Source organism: Melopsittacus undulatus, chromosome 4 (genome assembly GCF_012275295.1).
Source record: "Melopsittacus undulatus isolate bMelUnd1 chromosome 4, bMelUnd1.mat.Z, whole genome shotgun sequence".
Taxonomy (NCBI): domain Eukaryota; kingdom Metazoa; phylum Chordata; class Aves; order Psittaciformes; family Psittaculidae; genus Melopsittacus; species Melopsittacus undulatus.
Window position 1 is genome coordinate 16597657 of NC_047530.1, and position 22869 is coordinate 16620525.

A 22869-nucleotide genomic window follows, 5' to 3' on the forward strand; every position below is an offset into this window, starting at 1 on the left:
TGGGGTCAGGCCCGCTGGCTGTTCCCGCAGGAGGGCTGTTGGCCGTGGCTGCCGACCCCGCGATGCTGCCGCCCATTCTCGTCCCCGTTCCCATTCGCTTTCCAGTCCGGGCGCAACGCAGTGAACGAGCCGCCGCGCGCTGCCTCCCATTCCATGGGCAACACCTCCACCTCCTGGCCGCGCTGGATCGTGCCTGCCCGAGCCCTACCGCCACCAGGTATGTCCCAGGGACTGTGGAGGGCCTTGTTCAGCTCTCCAGAGGCTGTCGGGACTGATGCTCAGCCTCCCTGATGCTACCCAGAGGCCTGGGCAAGGGGGCGGGGAAATGGGATAAGGTGAAACGAGGAAAGGAGCAACATGCGTTTCAATGAGAATGTGATCTGAAGGTATTTTAAGAATGTTTGTAATCCCGGGAAGATTTGTTTTCATTGTAAAAAGTGCTATTTAGCTATGAAATCCCTGTGGTCTGGTCCCTGTCCTGTGGCCAGTGTATTGTATAAAGTTGGTTTCTGAAGTAGGTATTCTGGCATCTGCCACACCAGAGTCTGCTTTCCATCACTGCTCGTTGAAATGAAACTGTTGCTCTGATAGCCCTATCAGCCATTTTATTCCTGATGACATTCAGAGGCAGGACTGACTGGGTTTGCCCAGCGCCTACTGGTGGGTCCCTGAGGATGTTACAGTGGAAATGTGAAACACTTGTTACTGGAAAGCAAAAACAAAAGTCTTGTGAGCACAAGTGAAAAGCATTTGTCTTTTTTTTAATTACTATTATTTTAATATTTATAGGAATATTTTTAAGAAAGTATTTACATAGTTGTAGTTTCTTCAGTCACTTGTGAAACTCTGCTTTCTGAAGATATTTTAAGAATCCTCTCCCTAAATTTCTAGTGAATTAAAGTAGTTCTGAGACCTTACTGAATGCAGTGATGCTGGCTTGAAAAAGAGCTTTGCTTTACATTGAGATGATTTTGAGTTTTATCTATGTGGAAACTAAAAGCACCAGAATGTGCATCGCTGCGTTATAAGGCTGTTTTGTATAAAACTGCCGAGGCAAACTGTACCTGCTGAGAAACACTGTGAGCTCTGAGGCCTTTCCTCTGCAACAGAGCTGATTTCAGCGTGCACAGAGGAGCTGATGTGCTTGGCAGTGTGTTTCTAGAGCAGTACCAGACTCGGTTTTGTCAAGAATCAGTGGCGATAGCTGACAACGTGCCCTCACCCTCTTGAGGTTTCCAGAAATAAGTGAGTGGAGCTGCTGGGCCTCAGCCCCAGGCACTACTGGATGGGAATTAGAAAGCAGCAGCACTGTCTGGTTTGTCCCACTGCAGTCGGGTGTTGCACCACGGAGTCCCTGAAGTGAGAGCTACTTTGAACAAGGCTGATCCTCCCTGCCTGATGAAGGGCTTTATGAAGCAGGTCCAAAGAAGGGCCTAGAGCACAAGTGTGATGAGGAATGGCTGAGAGAACTGGGGCTGTTTAGTCTGGAGAAGGCTCAGGGGGGATCTTACTGCTGTCTACAAATACCTGAAAGGAGGCTGGAGCCAGGATGTGGCTGCTCTCCTCTCCCAGGTAATAAGTGATAGAACAAGAAGCAATGGCCTAGGTTTAGGCTGGATATTAGGAAAAATTTCTTCATGTGACCAGGTAGCTGCCCAGAGCAGTGGTAGTATCACTGCCCCTGAGAGCGTTCAAAAGCCATGCAGATGAGGCCCTCAATGAAATGGTTTAATGGTGGACTTGGCAGTCTTGGGGTCATGGCTGGACTTGACGATCTTAAAGGTATCTTTTAACCTAATTGTTTCTGTGGTTCTATGATTCTATTCTATGAAGGCTGTGCTTTGTGATCCTGCTTGGGTAACAACCAGCTATGCAGCAGTGTCTGCTCTGAGCCTGTCCCATGTTCAAAGCCTGTTGCTATCTGAAATCATGACTGCTTCAGAACAGCTCAACAGCTTTTCCAAGTCCAAACCCATACTTACATTAAAAGGAGCCAAATAAAATGTTGGTCTTCAATTGTTGGAAAGAATAAAAAAAAGGAAGGAAAATAATTTACTAGATTCCTTCTCTCATAGCATGGAAACAAGAATGACTTAAGAAATTCATAAGCAGATATTTTGCAGTTGTAAGCTACACTGTTTTGACAGTAAATTCAATTACTTAAACTGAATGATACTTGTTTAGTGCATCTTTTAGCTTTTCAAAATGCTTCTTACTTTCAGAGGTTATTTGGCAAAATAAACTTGAAGGATTTACAGACAGGAAATGCAATTTTATAATACAGGTATTTAGGAGAAGCTGATTGTTGTTTTTTCTGCTTCTGTTATGTGCAGTCCTGTGAAATCAATTGAATGCAAGAAAGAACAAATAATTTGCCTATTTTGAACTTGCTACGTAATTATGAATACTAACAGATTTATGCCTGTTGGTCATTTCAGTGTTACCATTAAACCATTGTGCACATTTAAAATTCCCACTGATCTATATCTCTGCCCAAATTTGAAATGCAGGAATGAGGTGTTGCCAACAAAATCAGTTGCTCCTTGCCAGTTTAAGCACTTTTAACACATGGTTTGGGAAGCCCTGTTTAAAATACAGTCTCTGGTGTTAGTGCCAATACTGTCTCTTTGTTTAGCATGACAGAAAGTAAATAATCGGCAATTGCTTTATATGATCTTAATTCATCTGGCATTACCCTCGACTAAAAGAACTTGCATATGCAATCTTGCCAGAGAATTGCTCCTGATTCCTGCACCAGTACAGGGCTCCAGTGCACCCTGCATTATACACTATTGAAAGTCCTGACAGGAAAAGGGAGGGGGGAAGCTATGCAATGCCTATTATTTAATTTTAAGCACAATAAAATCTTGGATGGAAAATACCTACAGATGTCAGGTTATTTAATTTTCCACGTGGTGTGACTGTCATAAAAATGAACAGTGCATGTGGTACTCAACCTTTCCTGAATAGTAAGAGGGAAAAGAGTAACAGCATGTCAGGATGAAGCTGATCTCTTAGAGAATTTGATTATGCTAATTATCTTTATCTATAATAAAGAACACAGGCAATAATGCCACAGCTTACATGTGTTTGATTCTGTGAAAGAGAGATCTGCTGTGGCCAGAGTTCTTTAGAAGGTTTAAAAATTGAGTGCTGCTGCAAACAAAATTACTGTGGAAATTCATAGGAGCTGGCTGTAGGTGAGGACTAGAAGGTCAGATCTCCTAGTAAGTAAGCCTTGTGCCAAAATCATTAAAATGCTGCAGCTTTCAGAGCACTTTACTGTCTTACACCAGTTAGTAACATTTACACCTTGCAGGGAAACTGTTATGACACTGGTGAGGGCAAGGAGGACCTTGGCATGACAGCCTTTGAAAGCCACTCTGTGAATGAGGATTCAGTGTGAAGTGACCCAATAATCACATGCTGAAATACACCAGTTCCCTTCTATGTTTTATTGATCTTCCTCTTTCCTGGAGAAGAACATTTGCTATTAAAAATACCAAAATATGATTGAGATGTCAGAAGGGTTGACTTTGATTTAAACCCTGTGCACATGAATTGTGTGGCAGTACAAATGTTTCAACACTAACAGGATCTGATGTGTGAATCTTAAAAAGCCCAGTTTCCAGCAGTGCTTGGAGTTGTTTCCCTCGCTGTTGAGTTGCCAAATCATTTTGACAGTGTGAGGAACGGCATCTAAACACTACTATGTGTCAGAGAACCAAACTGCTAAGCTGCACGAGCAACTTCAGTAGTCTGAATAACACAAAGGCAGAGCAGCCTGAAAAGCAACTGTAAATTTATGATCAATGGTAGGTGTAAAGGTACATCTTGAGACACCCACAGTTCTTAGTGATTTGTAAAAGGAGGTAATTTCTGATGCTACAAGGAAATGCTTGTAGCTCTTTCTTGTAGCAGTTACTACTGCTGCTGGGAGGCTAGGCCTACAAGGTACAACTTTCCTCATTTTGTGTACCTTTAGAATGGCTCTCAAGGCAACGTGCTCATCTTCTGTGCCTGTTACGAGCGGAGCAGGTACAGGTTTTGATGATGCAAAGGATGGAATTGTTGATTTGTTTTATTTTGGAATTTCCTCCCATAGCTGTAGTAACAGCCATTTGTTCAGAGTTGCATATGAGGACAGAGCAACGTCTGGGCATAGGTCACACAATGTCTTTAATTTAGAGCAGGCCAAGTTCTAGCCAAGCAAAGCAGCAGCGGGGCAATTACACTGGGTTTATGGCATATTCTAAGTTCTGGAGAATGTTTGTGTGTGTGTACTTGGGTCTATCAGCATGCTTATTGATGCCAGGCCTGTCTGTAGATCGCACTGATAGCAGCTCAGTTTTTCCAAAGCAGGTGAGGAGCATTTAGCACAATTAAGTCAGTGTGGTTTCTCCTGTGCTAAGGTTACTCAGTAACGTGCTGAGCATTGGTGCGAGGGCAGGGCTGACATGACACAGCTCTTTCAAAGAGTACAAGTCTGGGGCTGGTGTAGCACCAAACACTTTATATCAGTGCAGGTCAACTGGAAAAAGACCTTTTGCTGGTGTAACTTTTTTTTCCAGTTGAGGACCTGGTTTAAGCTGTCCTGGCAGACCTCTTTCATTGGGATTAGCTGTGCATCCATTAAGCTGTTTGCTAACTCAGCCTTACTAATACCTCTGTAGAGTAATCATTTTAAATCCAGGGCTCTTAGCTAGTGACATCCTTCTGCTCCTTGGAGCTGAATGCCTGTTTTTAACTGGTGTTGATGGGATGGTATTACAAGTCAGAAGCCTGTCTTTGGATCTTTCTTCTGCTACTTGCTTTCACACCTTGTAAAGTTACCTGAGATATTTTTGGATGATCAGCATTGTAACAAAAACAGTCTGGCCATGATATTTTATGATCTAATTTATCTTTTCCTGGGTAAATTAGCCCACACATTGCTCTGCACTGTCATGTCTAATAATTTATTGATTCTTGCCTGGTAAAAATCTCCCTCTATGAGTCTGCATCATAGAGGGTATGTGCACTGTGGTAGTCTGGCCAATATGATGAGAAGGCAGAAGTCCCTCCAAAAGGCAGTTCAGAAGAAAGAGCTACTAACAGGGTACACAGGGAATTTGGATTTTGCAAACCCAAATCTCCATCTTTCATCTTTTATATCCATCTATATTTAAAATGTAGGCAGGAGTGATTTTTTTTGTGTGTGTGTTGCATATATATATTGGGGAGAAAGATCAAATTTATACTGCGGTGCTGATGGTTAAATTGTGAATTTGCAGCCCATTACTTTGTAAGCTATTTCAAAGTGCATTAACACTCAGTTGCTAGACATTCCTGTTCAATTCCTTGTGAGAGCACACAATTCCTTGTGAGGTCTCACTCCCTGCTGCTCATCTTCCTACTCCATCACGACTATAGAAGCCTGTGGCATTTTCTCTCTCCTGGGAATGTTATCTTCTGTCACTCTCCCCGCACCACAAGTGTCTGTCAACACCTTGCAGTGCAGACATGAGTCTGGGTCATGACTCCCTTTTGTGAAGGAATTTATTAATAGACTTGCTGTTAATTTTGCTTTAGGGCCCTAGAGTCAGGGGCTAGAATGTGCATGAGTCAAACATCAGCATTATTATTTTTAATTGGCTTTTGATAAATATGATTCTTATATGATTTTTTTACACAGATATGGATATCTATGCAGTGGAGGTACAGAGTGCTTCCTAAGTAACAAGCAACACACAAAACCAAATTATTAGTACTTATATGGGAATCATCTGAGAAATGCCATCATTTTGTATAAATGGGCAAGCATACTGGACAGCTTTCTATAGATAACACTTAGTAAAAGAGACAGAGGAGGGATGGAGAAATGGCTGGAATATCCTATCAGCCCAAACACTGAGACAAATAACACTCTTGTCAGGAAAAGGCAAACTATCAGAGATTGTGAACCCGTTAAATTTACAAATATCCTGTCCTTATCATTGTTTTATCATCCTGCAATGTCCACACACAGCTTAGCTCCATGTGCTGTTTTCCAGCTTCCCATCAAGTATCATTCTAACTTCACACAAAGTATTATATTTTCAATTTTTTTATTACAAGAAAAAAAATTGTAAATTCAAACACTCAAAAGTTACAGTGAACAAAAAGACCCTTTAGAAACTTTGGCTGCTTTGATCAAAAAGGGGTAACACTCCTGCTGCTAATGATTGTTAATAATTCAAAAACAAGATTTAAAGTGAATATAACTTAAAGGAAAATTGCTAGAAGCTCTAAGCTGTTGTGGCTTTGATGATGCTCCTTAAGCTGTTGTAGCTTTGATGATGCTCCTTGCTGACACTGAGTGGTGCAATTACCACATGCTGATGGAGGAGAGCTGCAATTACCACATTTTCTGAGTCAACTGCTGAGATATTTTTTAGATGGCATTGGTATTTATTTATGTGCTTTTTGTAGGCAGATTCGATAAGGTGCTTCCCCAATATTTGTAACAGATACCAGGGGGACACCAACTTCATTCTTTCTTTCTCTTTTTTATTTTTTTCCCTCTACCATAAAAATTGGCATGGTGCATTAAATCCTTCCTGCAAGCAGGAGTCTGTACTTCCAACCTAGCTGAAATCACTGTGGGAGTCAGTGGGAGACTGTAAGAGAAATTGTAGCAGGAAGTGCTGGAGGCCATGAAAAATTTTGTTATGAAATCTTTTTGCCCATTATTGTGGGTGTTGTTCATTTGTTTGTTTTTGCAAACCCACTGGTAAAAGTGCAAATAATTAACTTTTTTGTCCCAGATTTACCAAGCATTCAATGATGCTTAGGTGGGGCCAAAACACATTATTTCCATTTAATATGTTGTTGCTGTGATTGGCAGAGTAAAAAGCAGCTTGAGTGGCTGCTCATACACCTGTGCATATATTCTTATGTTATTTTGACTGCTTGTGATAAATATTTTTTTTTCTCTCAGTCTTGCTTTTCTGATAGAAATATTTAAAGACTGGCCTGAGTTCAGGAGCAAATTGTTTGGAAAATTTGGTGCTAAAATTGGTTCATTTCTTTTTGAGACTGAAGTGACAGGAAGGAGAACACATTTTCACCCTTGCATGAAAAGACTCTGGACCTTGAGTTTAGAAGTGACTGATGAGAGAAGCTAGAGCGTGTCATGGAGTGTGTAGGTAAGGTCTAGGGAAGAGCTGAACATTTCACATTTTCATTACTTTTGTAAAATAATAATAATGAAAAAAGATTTCATGCAAAAATATAGTATTTTTAAGCATTAAAATATGTTTAGATAATATAACACACTAACTCTGGAAAGAGTCAGGAAATAACAAAGCAATCTTATGTCTCTTCCATTAGATATGTATTTATGACATTCTTTTATAACATGATCAGATGGTGGTTTTTAAGTGTTCTTGAAGACATCACTTTCTTCAGTGTTAGTATTTGTCAGTGCAGTGTGAGGCTGTGAAGTCTGAGGTCCAAAGCTGCTGGTTGGCACCCAATGATCAGGGCTCAACTCAGCAACTCCCATGAGAAAGGACAGATTTTACTACTTGGTCATTGTCATAGTGGGCATCATGAGATAAGGGCAACAGTAGATGAGAAACCCGAGACGTCCCATGTCCTGTGTACGAAGTTCCCGACGTCAGTACTTGCCAGCTCAGGATGCTCAGCCAAAAATGCAGTTGTCTTACCAGGCCTAAAAATAAATGCAAAAATTCATATTCACTGAAGTTTCAGAAGCACTCTTGTACTTTTTATTTGCATTCATATATGTGTGTGTATATGAACATGTATGTGCCTTGTCAGGGACATGCCCAGTCCATTGGATGACTAGCAGACCCCAGTGGTTCTGGCTCCTTTGCCCAGAACAGTGGCATATTCTCCACTCCAGATAGCTGATCTCTAGAAATTGCTGTTCTGTCTGCCTTTGCCATTTCACACAACCTGTGGAAGATGGGTGAATCTAGTTATAGATGGCCCTTTATTTTCCAAGTAATTCCTGGATTTTCTGGAAGAGGTAGAACAACATGAGTTGATTAGAAAAGGTATCAACCACTGGGATGATGACTCACCTCATTAACTGTATCTTGCCAATGTCCACACACCCTGTGAACTCTTTTTTTAATTCACCTTTTCATGGCTGGCCATTCATTTGTCATGGTGACAGGCTGTGGCTGTCTGAGAACACTAGCTACTATTATGGGATCACTGAGGCCGAACAGAAAATGGAGAAAATAGAAAGAGGTGTAAAACTGCTAGCCTGTCTCTAAACTGGCTAGCTGTATAAATGATCATTGTGAATCTCTTTGCACATAGAAATACAGCTATTCTGTTGGTATTAAGCAACTTGATCTATTTCAGCTTCAAAGAAGAACCTAGAGAAAAAAGATGGGTTTTGTTATAGGTGAGGACGAAATAGATGTTCACAGAGTACCCTTGAACTGATCATGCTGACTCAGAGGAAATGTAGATGTTCAGAGAGGAGCATTAAGGAAATGGCAGCTATTCTTCTACCTGGATCCAGCAACACTTCCTGTTACTAAAACAAGTCCAACTATTTGTTCTCAGAAGGTCTCAAATGCCCTGTTAATGTTTAGTGGAAACATGTCAGAGTCAAAGGTTTCCCTTGGGTGTCATCTGAAAGAGCTTGTGAAGTGTGGATGCTGAAAATCAGCCAGAAAAGATCTTTCAGGGAACATGAGTTATGTGAGGAGCATCTGTCAGGCTTCACCTACAGGAGAGGTACAGATGAAGTTTTCTGGAAAACTGGATAAAGGAATCTGTGTCTTGGTCTGACAGAAGAATCCGGTAAAGGATTCACTCAAGTCTTCACTGTGTCTTACAAGGATAAACCTGAATTTTCTCATTTGAGGAAAGACATAAGTAGTATTTCTAGGTGGGCAAAAGTAGGTTGCAGTGATAGAAGCAGCTGAAAACAGAGGCAAAACCAATGTGTGAGGGTAACCCTAAAACTGGTGGTTTTATGGGCGATGTCAGTAAAGAGATTTCATTATGATTGAATATTAATTAGTGACATGGCTACTGAGGATGACAGTAATTAACAGAGGAAGGAAAGACTTGTCATTGTCCTGAGGCTGAGTAATCAGTCTTGGCAGGTGATAAATAATGGTTCAGCAAACTCAGCAGAAAAATAATCTGCCTCAGGACAACTGGAGAACAACTATAACATCTTCCAGGCTCTTGGCAACATTCAGAAATGATTTCATGGTTTTAACAGACAAATTAAAATCCCTGATCTCAAGTGCTGCTTATATTCCAGAGTGACTGATCACACGAGTTCTGTTTGAGATGGTGTTTACAATTTACTTGCACTCTTTGAAGCCTCTCTTTTTAAACCTTAGCAATAGGGGCAAGAAAACTGGGGAACCACATTTCAACATTACATGATTTTTTCATTGTAGTTTGATGAAAACTTAATAGATTCCTCAAAAGAGGCCTAGAGCTGGGGACATGATTGTTGAATGTTAAAATGGGATGGGACTTAATCCTGCATTAAGTATTCTTGTATATCTGGAAAGGGATCATGCAGAATGCACTACACCTCCTCGGAGCAAAGCAGTGCACTTCTCTAGATGATTTTAAGATATCAGATGTCATGTCACTTGGCAATAAGATGCCTAAGAGATCATAGAACAGTACAGGTTGGAAAGGAACTTAAGATTGTCTACTTCCAACCTCCCTGCCATGGGCAGGGGTGCCTCACTCTAGACGATGTCACACAAGGCTCTGTCCAGCCTGTCCTTTAACACTGTCAGGGGTGGAGCATTTACTAAGTTCTTTGGGCAGCCTTTTCCAAAGGCTGTATTTTACCCTCATAGTAAAGAACTTCCGTACATCTAACCTGAACTTCCCCTGTTTAAGTTTTAACACATTATCCCTTGTCCTATCACTACAGTCCCTAATGAAGAGTCCTTCTCCAGCATCCTTGTAGGCTCCCTTCAGATACTGGAAGGCTGCTATGAGGTCTCCACGCAGCCTTCTCTTCTCCAGGCTGAACAGACCCAACTTTCTCAGCCTGTCTTCATATGGGAGGTGCTCCAGTTCCCTGATCATCCTCGTGGCCCTCCTCTGGACTTGTTCTAACAGTACCATGTCCTTTTTATGTTGAGGACACCAGAACTGCACACAATACTCCAAGTGAGGTCTCACGAGAGCAGAGTAGAGGGGCAGGATCACCTCCTTCGACCTGCTGGTTACGCTCTTTTTGATGCAGCCCAGCTCATGTTCATTTTCTCATCAACCAACACCCCCAAAGTACTTCTTCACAGGGCTGCTCTAAATCATTTCTCTGCCCAGCCTGTAGGTGTGCCTGGGATTGCTCTGACCCAGATGTGGGACCTTGCACTTGGCTTGGCTGAACTTCATAAGGTTGGTATCAGCCCACCTCACAAGCGTGTCAAGGTCTCTATTGATGGCATTCCTTCCCTCCAGCTTATCAACCAAACCACACAGCTCGGTGTCATTGGCAAACTTGCTGAGGGTGCACTCAATCCCACTGTCAATGTCACCAACAAAGATGTTGAACAAGACCGGTCCCAACACCGATCCCTGAGGTACACCACTTGTTACTGGTCTCCACCTGGACATTGAGCCATTGACCACAACTCCGCATGTGGCCATCCGGCCAGTTCTTTATTCATCAAGTGGTCCACCTATCAAATTGATGTCTCTCCAATTTAGAGACAAGAATGTTGTGTGGGACAGTGTTGAATACTTTGCACAAGTCCAGGTAGATGACATCAGCTGCTCTACCCCCGTCCATAGTTCCATAGCCCCCGTCCATAGTTCCATAGCCCCATCATAGAAGGCCACCAAATTGGTCATGCAGGATTTCCCCCAGTGAAGCCATGCTGGCTGTCACCAAGCACCTTGTTGTTTTTCATGTGCCTTAGCATGCCTTCCAAGAGAACTTGCTCCAAGATTTTGCCAGGCACAGAGGTGAGACTGACTGCTCTGTAATTCCCTGGGTCATCCATTTTCCTCTTCTTGGAAATGGGGGTTATATTTCCCTTTTTCCAGTCATCAGGAACATCAGCTGACTATCAGTTTTTCAAATATGATGGCCAGTGGCTTAGCAACTTTATTTGCCAGCTCCTTCAGGACCCGCAAATGGATTTCATCAGGTCCCATGAACTTGTGCACATTCAGGTTCTTAAGATGATTGAGATTATTGCAAGCCTGTGATCTGTGACCGAAGTCAGAAGAAAAAGTAAACTTGTAATTTGGAGGATGAACAGAAAACCCAGTAAAGATTCTGGTTTAGCTTGAACCGTTTTGTGAGGTTTGGTTTTGTTTCCAGCAATATAGAAGTACTTAGTTCTATCTTTGGGATATTTTTGTTTAGTGAAAAGGAAAATGAAGTATTTATGTTATAATATCGAATATTTTATAAATAAAGATGTCAAACAACAGTTACTGGCTCTGAACATCTTCCCCATATGTTTTTTGTTTAACCCTGCTTACTAGATGTGTTCTCACGTAACAGGTAGTTTCTGAAAGTTTGAGGTATCTTTTTCTGAATAAATTTACTGTTCACAAAAAAGACTTATGTGATTTAGGATGCACCTGGTAGCTGGTTTCAGGTGAGACAGGAAAGTGCTGGAACTGTTGCCAGAGGCATTGGTTAGATGTTCTGCAAGGTACTGCCTGCAGTTCTGGTCATCCCAGTGCAAAGAAATGGAACTTAAATTTGAAAAGTTGCCAAATGGCCAAGTACAGGGAGAGGCCACCATAAGAGGACATTAAAACTTTGGTTGGTTTAGTGAAATGCAGGTAGGGAGGCAATGTGTCAGCCTTCTGTAGAAACACACAGGAGAAGCTATCAAGGAAGAAGAATAATTGTTTCCCTTAAATGGTAATTCAAGGATGATATCAAAGGCATATAAATTGTGTATTAATAAACATACACTGGAAGTTACAAGAAGATTTCCATCTGTTAAAAAAAAAAAAGAAAAAGGTTTTGGAATAACTGTCTAAATTGGACTGTGGCAACTTGAATTGCTCCTAGGTGGATTTGGAGAATGACCATAAAGCTAAAAATACAAGCTTGTGAGATTGGCTCTTCAGTGTCTGGTTCATTGATTCCTTCAAGGCAGATTGATGAAGACTTGCATGGCATGCTGTAGTGTGAGGTGTCCCTGCTCATGGCAGGGGGCTTGGAACTAGATGATCTTAAGGTCCTTTCCAACCCTAACTATTCTATGATTGAGACAATGACCAGCTGTTGCCTTTCAGTCACATCTGTCTGCTCAGTATTTAAGTCAAAGCAGATGCTTCCCTGATTTTCAGAAGCTCTGCTGATTACCTGCAGGCAACAAGTTAGTTCTTTCACTTGCCTTGGGTGGGGGATGAAAGAGGCCAGGTCCATATTTCCACTTGCTGCTGAAGCCTGACTGAAGAGGATTTACCAGTGATTCTTGTGGAGGTGGATGTCAGCTTGCATTGCCAGGGGGAGCAGAAGCTGCTGTCCACTTCTGTGTGGAGTAGTACACACATTTCTACTGGGAATTTCACCTCTATGAGAGAGTCAGTCAGACCTGCAGATACTGCAGGAACCTGTAACACTAGCAGTGCTGTTATCTCTCTCTGTGGCACATTATAATTGTGATTCCTGGCTTTTGCAGTATTTCAGGTTTTCTGAGGGTGTGGGGATGCTATGGGTCTGTGTAAAGTAAAATGTCCTTCAGACTTTTCTGGAACAGGCATCATGTGAGTAATGCCGTTTCTTGAAGGACCCATCAAGTCTGAGCCCAGAAGTGCTCTATGCAAATAAGATCCTCTGGGGTTTGTTCAGTAAGCCCAAACCATATGGTTGATTGGTTCCTTTTTGTATGCTATCTTCAAGTGATGTATCACAAATCATAGCAGTTAGTATTATCAGGGCTATTAACCTACTGTATGTGAATGCTAATGTTTCCCAACAAATTGACTGTATGCTGAGAAGGCATTGGTGTCATGCATGCAGCCAGACATGGCATTGTTAGGTTGTACTGCACACTGCCGTAACTTGGCATGGATTTGCCAAATTAACTTCAAGTGCCTTTGCTGATTGCCTTTGACTTTGGACAGGTCAAGTTAGCTGACTTGTACACACATTTATGTTTCATTTTAAGCTCAACTTTCTGAGTATGGGGTTTAACTAAATTTTGCTGTCCTGTCATGTTGTATTTTGTTAATAAAAGGCTTTAACTTTTATTGAAGAGTGACAAGTTTTCCACTTCTATGGTTTCCATGCAAGCAATAGAGAGGTTGTATACATGCGGAGGTTCAAATCTAGAGATCTTCATGCTGCTTATGAGTTAGCAACAACCTTTGTACTACTTGATGGACCCTAAAGACCTAATAAACTACCTGATGGGCTTTAGAGGCTTACTTTTCTGCTCCTGGCCACCATCCGGCTAATGTGATCACTGGCAGGTGATCACTCAGCAGTGGCTTCGTTACAGGCAACCTGAATGCATGTCTTCAATACAAGTGAGGCTTTCCTTTCTTTTTTGACTGATAACTCACTTTGGTACTTTTATATTATTGCCTCTCACATGACAGCTGCAAGGGCCCAGTAAATGCTCCTTTGCCTCCTTGCTAGCTAGTGTTTGCGTAAATGCACCTCCCTGTGTGCTGAGGTGAGAGAAAGCAACTGTGAGAGAACAAGTTAAATGGAACCAGTAGGGTAATGTCTGACTTCAAGTATACCAGGTCTGGTATCACACTACTTAGGACTTAGTGCCTGTCAGTAACTGTATAATTACAGTGTGACACAAGAACGAAAAACATTCTGAAACCTCAGTGGAGATGAATTTTAATCTACTTTCCTTTTTATATCAGTTTTACTCATCTATCTCAATGTTATTCCTCTCTTGGGGTCTTCAACCCTGTGGTCTCAGGGCTTAATGCTTTCTTCACTATTTTTTTTCAGGTGCTGATATTGTGCAGTGGCTTATGAAGAACCTCAGCATTGAGGATCCAGGTAAGGTGACCAAAGCTGGGGAGGAACAGATACTCCATCTGTTTTGTGTGTGCCATTAGACAGTAGATGTTATTTTGCTGCGGTCTAAACTACCAGTAGATCAAGGTTGATTTAAGAATTGAGGTGAAGGAGGAGTGAAAGAGATAAAAATTAACATGTGAACTCTCATGTCTTACATAGCAACACACCAAAACCACCTTGTATGAGTCTTAGCCTGTTGTGAAATTATTGCTACCTAAGAAAGACTGATTGCTTTCAAAGCTGTTCTCAGTCTTAGAAAAGAAATTGGTGGATGTGTGTATTTAAGCAGGCAAATGAGGTGGCAGGTTTTCATCATGTGGAGAAAGGTAACTGTGACTGACAGGACATACTGGCCAAGGATGACACAGATACCATCATAGAATCAGGTAATGCCTGCTAATTTATCACAGCAGATAGATAAATGGATAATCAGCCGCAAACAATGATCAGGGCTTGGGGACAGTCCAAATAGCTCACTCTTCAGAGAAACAAAAATCATTTTGGCACACATAACAGCTGCTGGGAAAAGAGGAAGAAAAGGTCTGCAGGCCCAGAAGTTTCTTTTTCTTTTCACCTTCCAGTTTGTTTACTGCTGCCTACTGTCACCATGTAAAAGCAGAGATAGAGGCAGTGCTGTCTCACCCAAGGCATCCGTATACACACATCCCTTCTCATGAGTCATCAAGTCCCAGACCTGAGTTTCAGGTGCAGACAATAGCTGCTTTATCTGCCTGGGGGTACATGAGCAGCTGATGTGTATTTTGCAACTCTGAGAAAGTTGATGCAGCTTTTGAGAGCTGACTTTGGTTGAAAATCTGTGCAGATGTGCCTCTGTGCTGGTGAGGGTTGCCCTGGCAGTGCTAGGATATATACTCCCTTTTGCCTCTGCACATTTCCTGTAATGAATGGCAATGCTACACTCTCAGGACTTGTCTTTACGAATAAACATGCTGCTAATGACCTGGTGTTGCAGCTGTTTGCTGGATTTGGTAAAGGCAAGTGGGGTCCATGTCTTCCTGTCAGCTGTCACCTGCGGTGGATAACGGGCTTTGAATTGAACTTCAGACTAGAGCTGATTTACATTTTGTAAACACAAAACTAGCAAGTTAAACATTTGAACAGCATTTCATCAGTATTGCAAGGCTAATTCCTGCTGCTTCTGCTTTGCATAGTTTGGTTGGAAGGTGTAAAGATGTGGTGTGGATACAGAGAGGCATGTGTGCATCAGGTCTTTGCACAAGTCATCACCAGAGCCGCTGCTGAAAGCAGAGGAGTGTGCAGTGCATGTCTTCCTGAAACGTCCCTGTTTTGCTCTTTCACAGGGGAAGCAATACACTTGGGAAGTCTTATTGCTGCACAGGGTTATGTCTTTCCAATCTCAGACCATGTTCTTACCCTGAAAGATGATGGGACGTTCTACCGTTTTCAGGTTGGTGATCTCTCTGTTTCCTTTGTGGCCCCTTCTACTCTCCCTGTAATAATAGGGCTGAAATCACCTGCTCTTTATCCCTAAGCAGCCATTAGGTCTCTGAAGCCAGGGATTGAGGGTATCTTGTTAGAGAACTTAAGAAGTGATAAAGCCCCTTCAAAATGATCTGCTTTAAAATTCCAAATTACTGCTTTTCTGACCCACAGTTTTTACATAAATGAACAGATATCCTGTGATTGTTTTTGATACATCAAGGCTGTTGTGCTCAGATTTGGGTTAAACCAGAAGGAAAATGCCTTTCAGATTCTAACCTTGACAAGAATTGAGTAGCCACCATCCTGTGCAAAATGGCCGAGGGCAAGCTGGAGTTGGGCACTCAAGCTCTGACACAGCAGAATTCAAATTTTTGTCCTGTCCTGGTTACAGCTTGCTATGGGAGAGGGCAAGCTTCAGGCTTTGGCTCTTTTGCAAAGGATGTGTAACCTTGGCAGTCACCTAAGCTGGAACATTTCTATCCCTCAGTGTCCTTGTGCCTCCAGATGTGTTAAATTTTTAAAGCCTCCTACCTTGGAGTTCCGTGCCCTGTCCAAAATCTGTTGCTATCAACTTCTGAGATAACTGAGTGTTTGTGCTGCAACAGCTTTTGAACAGATTTTGTAACTTTAAATGAAGCAGTAAGTTCAAACCTGGAGTCTTGCTGCCTAATCCTGCTGGCTGAATTTGTGTTGTTCTGCTACATGATCCCAGCCAGCTCCCTTATCTTTCCTATGACCTCTCTTCTGTTCACCCTCCTGTTCCTCCCTCACTTTTTTTTTCCTCTTTTTTTAGTTTTTATTTGAAAAGCCTGTTCTTGCACCTGATGTTGCTGCTGCTCATACTCACTGTCCTACTGTTAATGTGATATTGTGTTATCATATAAGACCAATGGTACAGTGAACAAAGCAGCCCAGGAGATCACAGAACTCCTCTTATCTCACCCCACCTTCTGGTTTCCTGGCCTCATTCAAACTAAGATTTTTCATTACAATTCCCTTGCTTTTCTGAAAGTCCTGCTCCCCTGTCATGTAAGACTTGACAGAAGCAAGGGTAATACTGATTGCCCTTTCAGTTGTATTTTTCTCTGTTTGAAGAATGACACTGTAAGTTGTTGTCCTGTGCATCTCTCAGTACCCAGATTTCAATATAATTTACTTTCCCTTATTTTAAGCCTGTGTAAACCACATCACCAAGTTGTGTTTATTGCTTATTGACTTTTGTTTCCCTTATTTTTTCCTACAACTTTTGCTTATTCTTTGCCTGTTGTCATTTCCTGCAACAGTTCTCCTCAGCCATTTTCTGGAAAAATAACCTGATAGAAACATCCTTCTTTTCCATTACTCTCTCTTTGCCACTTTCTACCTGAACTTCAGTCCCTCCTTTAACAGTAGCTCATAACCTCATGAAGTTCATAAGTTGTAAATTAGAAAGGAATGTTGAACACAGATCGTCTGATCCCTCAGTTTTCTTGCTGTATCTTTGTACAAGGAATAATCTGTGTGTAATGTCCTATGCCTGTTTGTGGCATTACATCAGTAATGCAAAACAGTGTTCTGTAATTTGGACAAGGACATTATTTTTCATTCATGTTAAAACTGAAATACAGCTACAGGTAGTAATATCTTGTAATTAATTGTAGCAACTGCAATATGGAGGCTTGGATAAAAACCCAAACCAGTAAGTTTAGCAGGACTTCTCTTTTCAGAATGAACAGTTTTGACTTCTGGCATCTATTGTATTTAAAAACTAATTTTTTTGTTAGGCTGCCAGCCATACTTCATATGCTTGTATTAAGCATTTCTATTTACCTGCAATGAGGAATGCTAAAGGTGGTATCATCCTGGAAATGCAACCTCACTTTTGCTGAGATCTGTAGCAGTGTTCCTTTGAGGGCAGAGACTGGGCCATAGACATTGTGATTCTTCTTTCTGCACCTGTATGATTCTTCTCTATGTACTTGTAATGTTTTTCTGCATCTGAACTGTTTTTCATCTCGTTCATTACAAAAATTCATATGTTCTTTCTTAGGCACCATATTTTTGGCCTTCAAACTGCTGGGAACCTGAAAACACAGATTATGGTGAGAGTAGAATTATTTCATTGTAGAAAGTTAGTATGGAAAGCTTGTGATGGAAAAAATTGTCCTTAATTACTGTTGGCCATCTAAACCCTTCATCAGCAGAGTTACTTGTCAGATTGCAGCATCAGAGGCAGATAGTGTCCATCCCAAATACGTGAAGTCCTAAGGTGTCTCAAGCCCATGGAACTGTAGCTGATGAGTCCAATGGGGCCAAGGTTTTACCTACCATTACCTTCATTCATCCATAGCTCTGTTCATTTTGGCAGAATTTTATGGCAAGTAGAATACTGTTCCTTGGGAATCTTAAATAATCCCAATATTGCTTTTGTGGGAGAACATACTCGGATCTGTAGCTGAATCTAATATATTGATCAATAAAAAGTTACCTCATCTGGGTACTCATCTGGCTGATCAATAAACCAGTATAATAACTGATGGTAACTCATAGTTAAAGTTCTCTGATATATGACTCCAGACTTATTTTTCCCAGAGCTGGTAAAAAAGAGAAGATTGAACATGGTTTATGAGCTAATAAACTGCAACATGATGTGTTAAACATGTGAGTGCCTACAGACAGTTATAATACATAAAGAAAATATGTCAGTGTTGTTATCTTCAGCTGTCTGCATGCAATATTGCTGTCTCTTCCAGAACTGCCCTTCTTTCACAGTTAAATGATGAAATCCATTGTTGCATCCCAGTGTGTCGTTGGGAGAGGAAGTGAATCCATATGTGTGCTCCTAAAAGAGGAGCTCCTGGAAGTCGTTCTTTTGAAGTATCTCGTAATCTAAGATCAGTTTAGAACTCCTCCCTGAATAATCAGATTATTTTCTTTCCTGAGCAATAATCATTATGGATTCTGGGAATCATCTGCTGGAGTGGAGAAGTATCCTGCAATGGTATCTGTCATGTAATAGTTCATTTGCAGTCCCTCATCTGCAGGAAAGCTAGCACAAAGGCTTATGTGTTTATCCCAGGGAGGGGAACTGCTTAGGAGAAAACATGATGCTGTTCATTATATGCAAAATAATTTCCAGATTTTACAGACACCATATATAACTGTCTGAACTGTGCCAAATATCCATCTGTAAACATCAGAATAACAATCTGAAGAGGGAAGTTCTGGGTTTCATTTTTTCTACAGTATCTGTAAGTAACTGGTTTTGCAGTCAGAGATTATTGTGCTGCAAGGGCATTGAGTGGACCTGTGCACCTTAAAATAAAGTCTTGTGTGAGCTGGACAAACTGCAGCTGCATTAGCCCTGAGCCCTGCAGTGACAGATTTTCATCTGTCCCAGAAATCTCTAACATATGCTTATAATCAATCTTTGCATATCAGAGGTCTGTACAGATGGAGTCTTCCCAGGAATTAATCCCAAACTAGCAGTAGACCCAAATAAAACTAAAATCCCAGCAGCACTTCATACTCTTTTTTATTTGCATAGATCCACTCAGAGGACAGGAACTAACTTGCTAATGGCAGGTCACTGCTTAGCATGAAGAAATACTGTGAGATGACTTTAACTTTATTTGGTGTTGCAAATGGCTTACAGAGGAACCTGCCCATGGGGTGTATAAATATACAGGAACTGACCACCTCTGGTTACTATGCATAATATTGGCTCATTATATGAATGTTAGAATTATAGGAATAGAACTACGTGAGTAGAACTGGTTGGTCTGGGTTTTTTGTTTGCTTTTTTTTTCATATATTTTCCATAGAAGATTAGTTCTCCAATGAAAAACATTTATCAGGACGTCAGAAAATTGTATTTACCAGCAAACCAACCTGCCAAGGTTTTTGAAGAAAAGACATAATTTTCTGAATGAGATTTATTGTAGTTTTCTGTAGGTGATGCTTTGCCTTCCACTCAGATCCAGTTTGGTATGTTGTTGGATAATAAGTACCTGGCTCTGGAGCATGAGAGAGGGCAGAACAGAAGGAAGCTGTAAAATTCACATCTAGATTCATCCCAAATGAGAACCTCTAAGTAGTTCAGACCTGACTGTATACCCAGGCTGTGCTGGGGACCATGTGTTTCAGCCTGCAATGGAAATGGGATGAGGAGCAGATCCAGCTGAGGCTTTACCAGAAGGCAGCCTGGTTTGGTGTTGTGCACTGAGCTCATCTTGACCCTCAGAATCCCAAACCACATCAATTCCTGCAGTGTATAGTGTATTGTGAGAAGGCTTTTCTTAACCATTTGAAATGTGTAGAATGAAGCATATGAATGTGTAGGATGAAGCATATGAAAAAATGCTCATACCTTTAAATGTGGCCCATGTTTCCTTTTTCATGTCAATATTCTGAAAATTTTTGATGGTTTTGTTTGCATTTTTTGGTTTGGTTTTTTGTTCTGTTTTTTGGGGGTGTGTGGTTGGTTTGGTTGTTTGGTTTTGTTGGGGTTTTTTATTAACAAAAAGGGAAAAGTGCAGAGCACCTTCACTTTGGCAGCGATATTCCCAAGGTACTGAGGGGAACAGGTTGTTAAAGGTAAATCTTTTACCAGCCCCAGAAGCAATTGTGCCTTTCTCAAATACCTCCCTATGTTCTGGCATCTACTCTCAGCACTTTTAAATTAGATGTCCCAGATGTTTAAGGCTTCTGAGATTACTAGTGGGTAATGTCAGCTGGGTGTTCAACCCTCTCATTCCTTGACTCATGTTGTTTCTGATGAGAACGAATAGTGCACTTTTTCCTTTTTTTTTAAGATCTAATGCTAGTAATCTGTCTGTAATTGTTTTCTGTTTCTCTCTTTAGCAATCTATCTTTGCAAACGGACCATGCAGAACAAAGCTAGGCTGGAGCTGGCGGATTATGAAGCCGTAGGTACACTGCTGCTAGAGCTTAAAGCTGGGGGGTGCAGGGAAAGCTTTGCTTACTAATTGAATGCTGCTGGTTTTTGCTTTGGGATCAGCAGCTACTGTGTCTCTTTTGTCAGAATTGTGTGAAGTTTGATCTGGACACAACATCAGGGACATTATTATGGAATATCCCTGGCTATGCAATGTCTCAAATTAAAGCATCTTCTCTGTAGCCAGACCTTCAATACTGGGGTAAATTACACAGTTTACCTTGGTTTCCTGTTAACCGTTCCTTATTAATATATGGTACATATTAATGCACAGAAATTATGTACTTTCAGGTGCATTGTTAGGCAATTAAATTGCTGATGACCATATGATTCTAGTTATGAAAGTTTTCAGATATCAGACTTGGATGGTTTTCAGTATGCCTTACAGGAAAAGCTACTGCCCAAGCTTACTCAGGTCAAGTTTTCTGTTATGAAATGACTATCCATAAAAGTATCTCCAACCTTGGCTTCAGATTGTGCAGGGCTTGAGTGGAGAGGAGTGGGAAGACAGAGGCAGGAAGGACAGGGTTGGTGTGAGTTTCTTTGAATACAAGCAGTGTAACATTCTAACCGGCTGAACCTTTCTTTCTATCCTATTGACTTTGTTGTTGTTTACTAGCTTAATATGTAACACCTGAATTTCAAGTGTGAAATTTTTCACTGGAGGGTTTGTTTACAAAATTGGTTCTACTGGACTTCTATGTCTGCATTTATTTCAATGAAAACATTTATATTGCATATATTTTAGGGTTTTTTTCCCCAAGAATGGACTTTTCCCTTCTTCCTTACCTTCTGAGTTTTGGGACTTTCGTGTACATGGATGTGTATACATGCCATTTGGTCTTTCAGTGAACTGCATGCAAAAAATGCTGCCTATCTAGTTCACCCTGAAAATGCATCCAGAGTTCCCAAGAGTTCTAACCTTGAAGTACAGGCATAAAGGAAAGACTATAATAATCTGCATGCACTTACACATCCTTTTGCTGAGTTTTCTCTTCTGCATATTGCTGATTTCATTATTAAAACCATTAAAATTTCTCACAGCCAACCAATTAACTGTAAGTACTCTAAAGGTCTATCATAAAGCAACAAAAGGCTGTTCAGCAGTGTGCGCACTCCCACACACATGCAGTGAGGCTTTGGCTGAGTACTTTTGCACATTGTTGTCTACAGAGCATAGCAATGCTTCAGTAATGACAAATAATTAGACCTTGGCAGTCTCTCATTTTTCTTGTGAATATTGCATTGCACAATTAGAGATTACTTCTGCATTCAAACTTTGTTCTCTTAATTAGAGACAATCAGATAAGGATGGCTCTGACTCTACTTAGTCATTATGGGAGCTTGAAGTGGATCCAGCAACAGAGATGTAAGCTAAGTACAAGTGAGAGAAAAAGGCTTACAGGAGCAGAAAGGAGCTCTGTCCATGTAGAACACATTTTTGGAGATGTAGCATGAGAATGATTCTCTGAAGCCATCAGCACTGACCTGGAGTTTCCAAAAAGAATTTCTACAAAGCATTTCAGAGGACATCTCATGTTTAGGTTCTGCTTGTAGCATTCCTAGACAACTCCCTACCCCCAGTTTATAGTGTTAGAGCAGAGGTGTCAATGACATGATTAAGCTTACATAATTGCATTCAGCTTTGTTGATAATTGGCCAAACATGAGCATGATTCAAATATTGCATCAATTGGTGATGTTTCATTGGTTTCAGCATATTTACACCAGAAGGCACATGTGAACATAATTTAAAGCAAAATAAAAAAAAAAACACAAAAATCATTTTTGCAGATAATTACAAGTAGTTCTTCCTTGTAGCCACAGTTAAGGAAATCACCACAGTTCAGCACAGCTGTAAATCATTTGCTTAACTCTTTTCTTCTGTGTATACAGACTTGAACTCTTACATGGACTTCGTGGTAACAGGACCAAGCTTTATGCTTTATGTTATACAAGAGTTTAAAGTAAATATTAGGAAGATCTCTTCTAGCATTGAAGTGCATGCACTTAAGTACTTCATTGAAATGAAGGGAAAAGGTATAAAAAGAACAGCAGTAGAACTAATAGTGTTCATTTTCAAAATGAAAATTTGCTACAGCTGAACCAGCTGTAATGGAAAAGGAGGTCAGGTTAATGGTCCTGTAGGCCTCCTTATCAGGGTGGGTATGAATATGTGACTTTGGGGTGCCATTTGAGCCTGAAATTCTGGCCATGTCTTGAGCTTGACCTTGGGCTGTGATGAAGTCACATTCACCTCCAAAATGCTCAGATCATGACACTCTCTGTAATGGGTCTGGACCAAAGCTCTTAGTTCAGATTAGAGCAAGGCTGCGTTTGGACCCAGTCTTTGCAGTCAGCTATACTCATTGTTCAGACAAACAAGCTGTTTCCTTTTGTGAATCATCCTGGCAGTCCCCAGCCTTCAGTGCTGTGCAGCTGCGTAATGCTCTCAGCAGTGGCCA

General features: G+C 41.1%; 1 protein-coding gene across 3 annotated transcripts in view; it reads left to right on the forward strand.

Moving 5' to 3' along the window:
* Positions 1-22869, forward strand: part of RGS6 (regulator of G protein signaling 6) — a 218941-nt gene that overhangs the window by 169632 nt on the left and 26440 nt on the right. For all 3 annotated transcript variants that reach the window (XM_034062378.1, XM_031051949.1, XM_034062377.1), the window contains 4 exons: positions 13934-13984; positions 15328-15434; positions 17499-17550; positions 20312-20376. In XM_034062378.1, coding sequence (XP_033918269.1) covers positions 13934-13984; positions 15328-15434; positions 17499-17550; positions 20312-20376 — 275 coding nt within the window. The remainder of the gene's footprint in view (positions 1-13933; positions 13985-15327; positions 15435-17498; positions 17551-20311; positions 20377-22869) is intronic.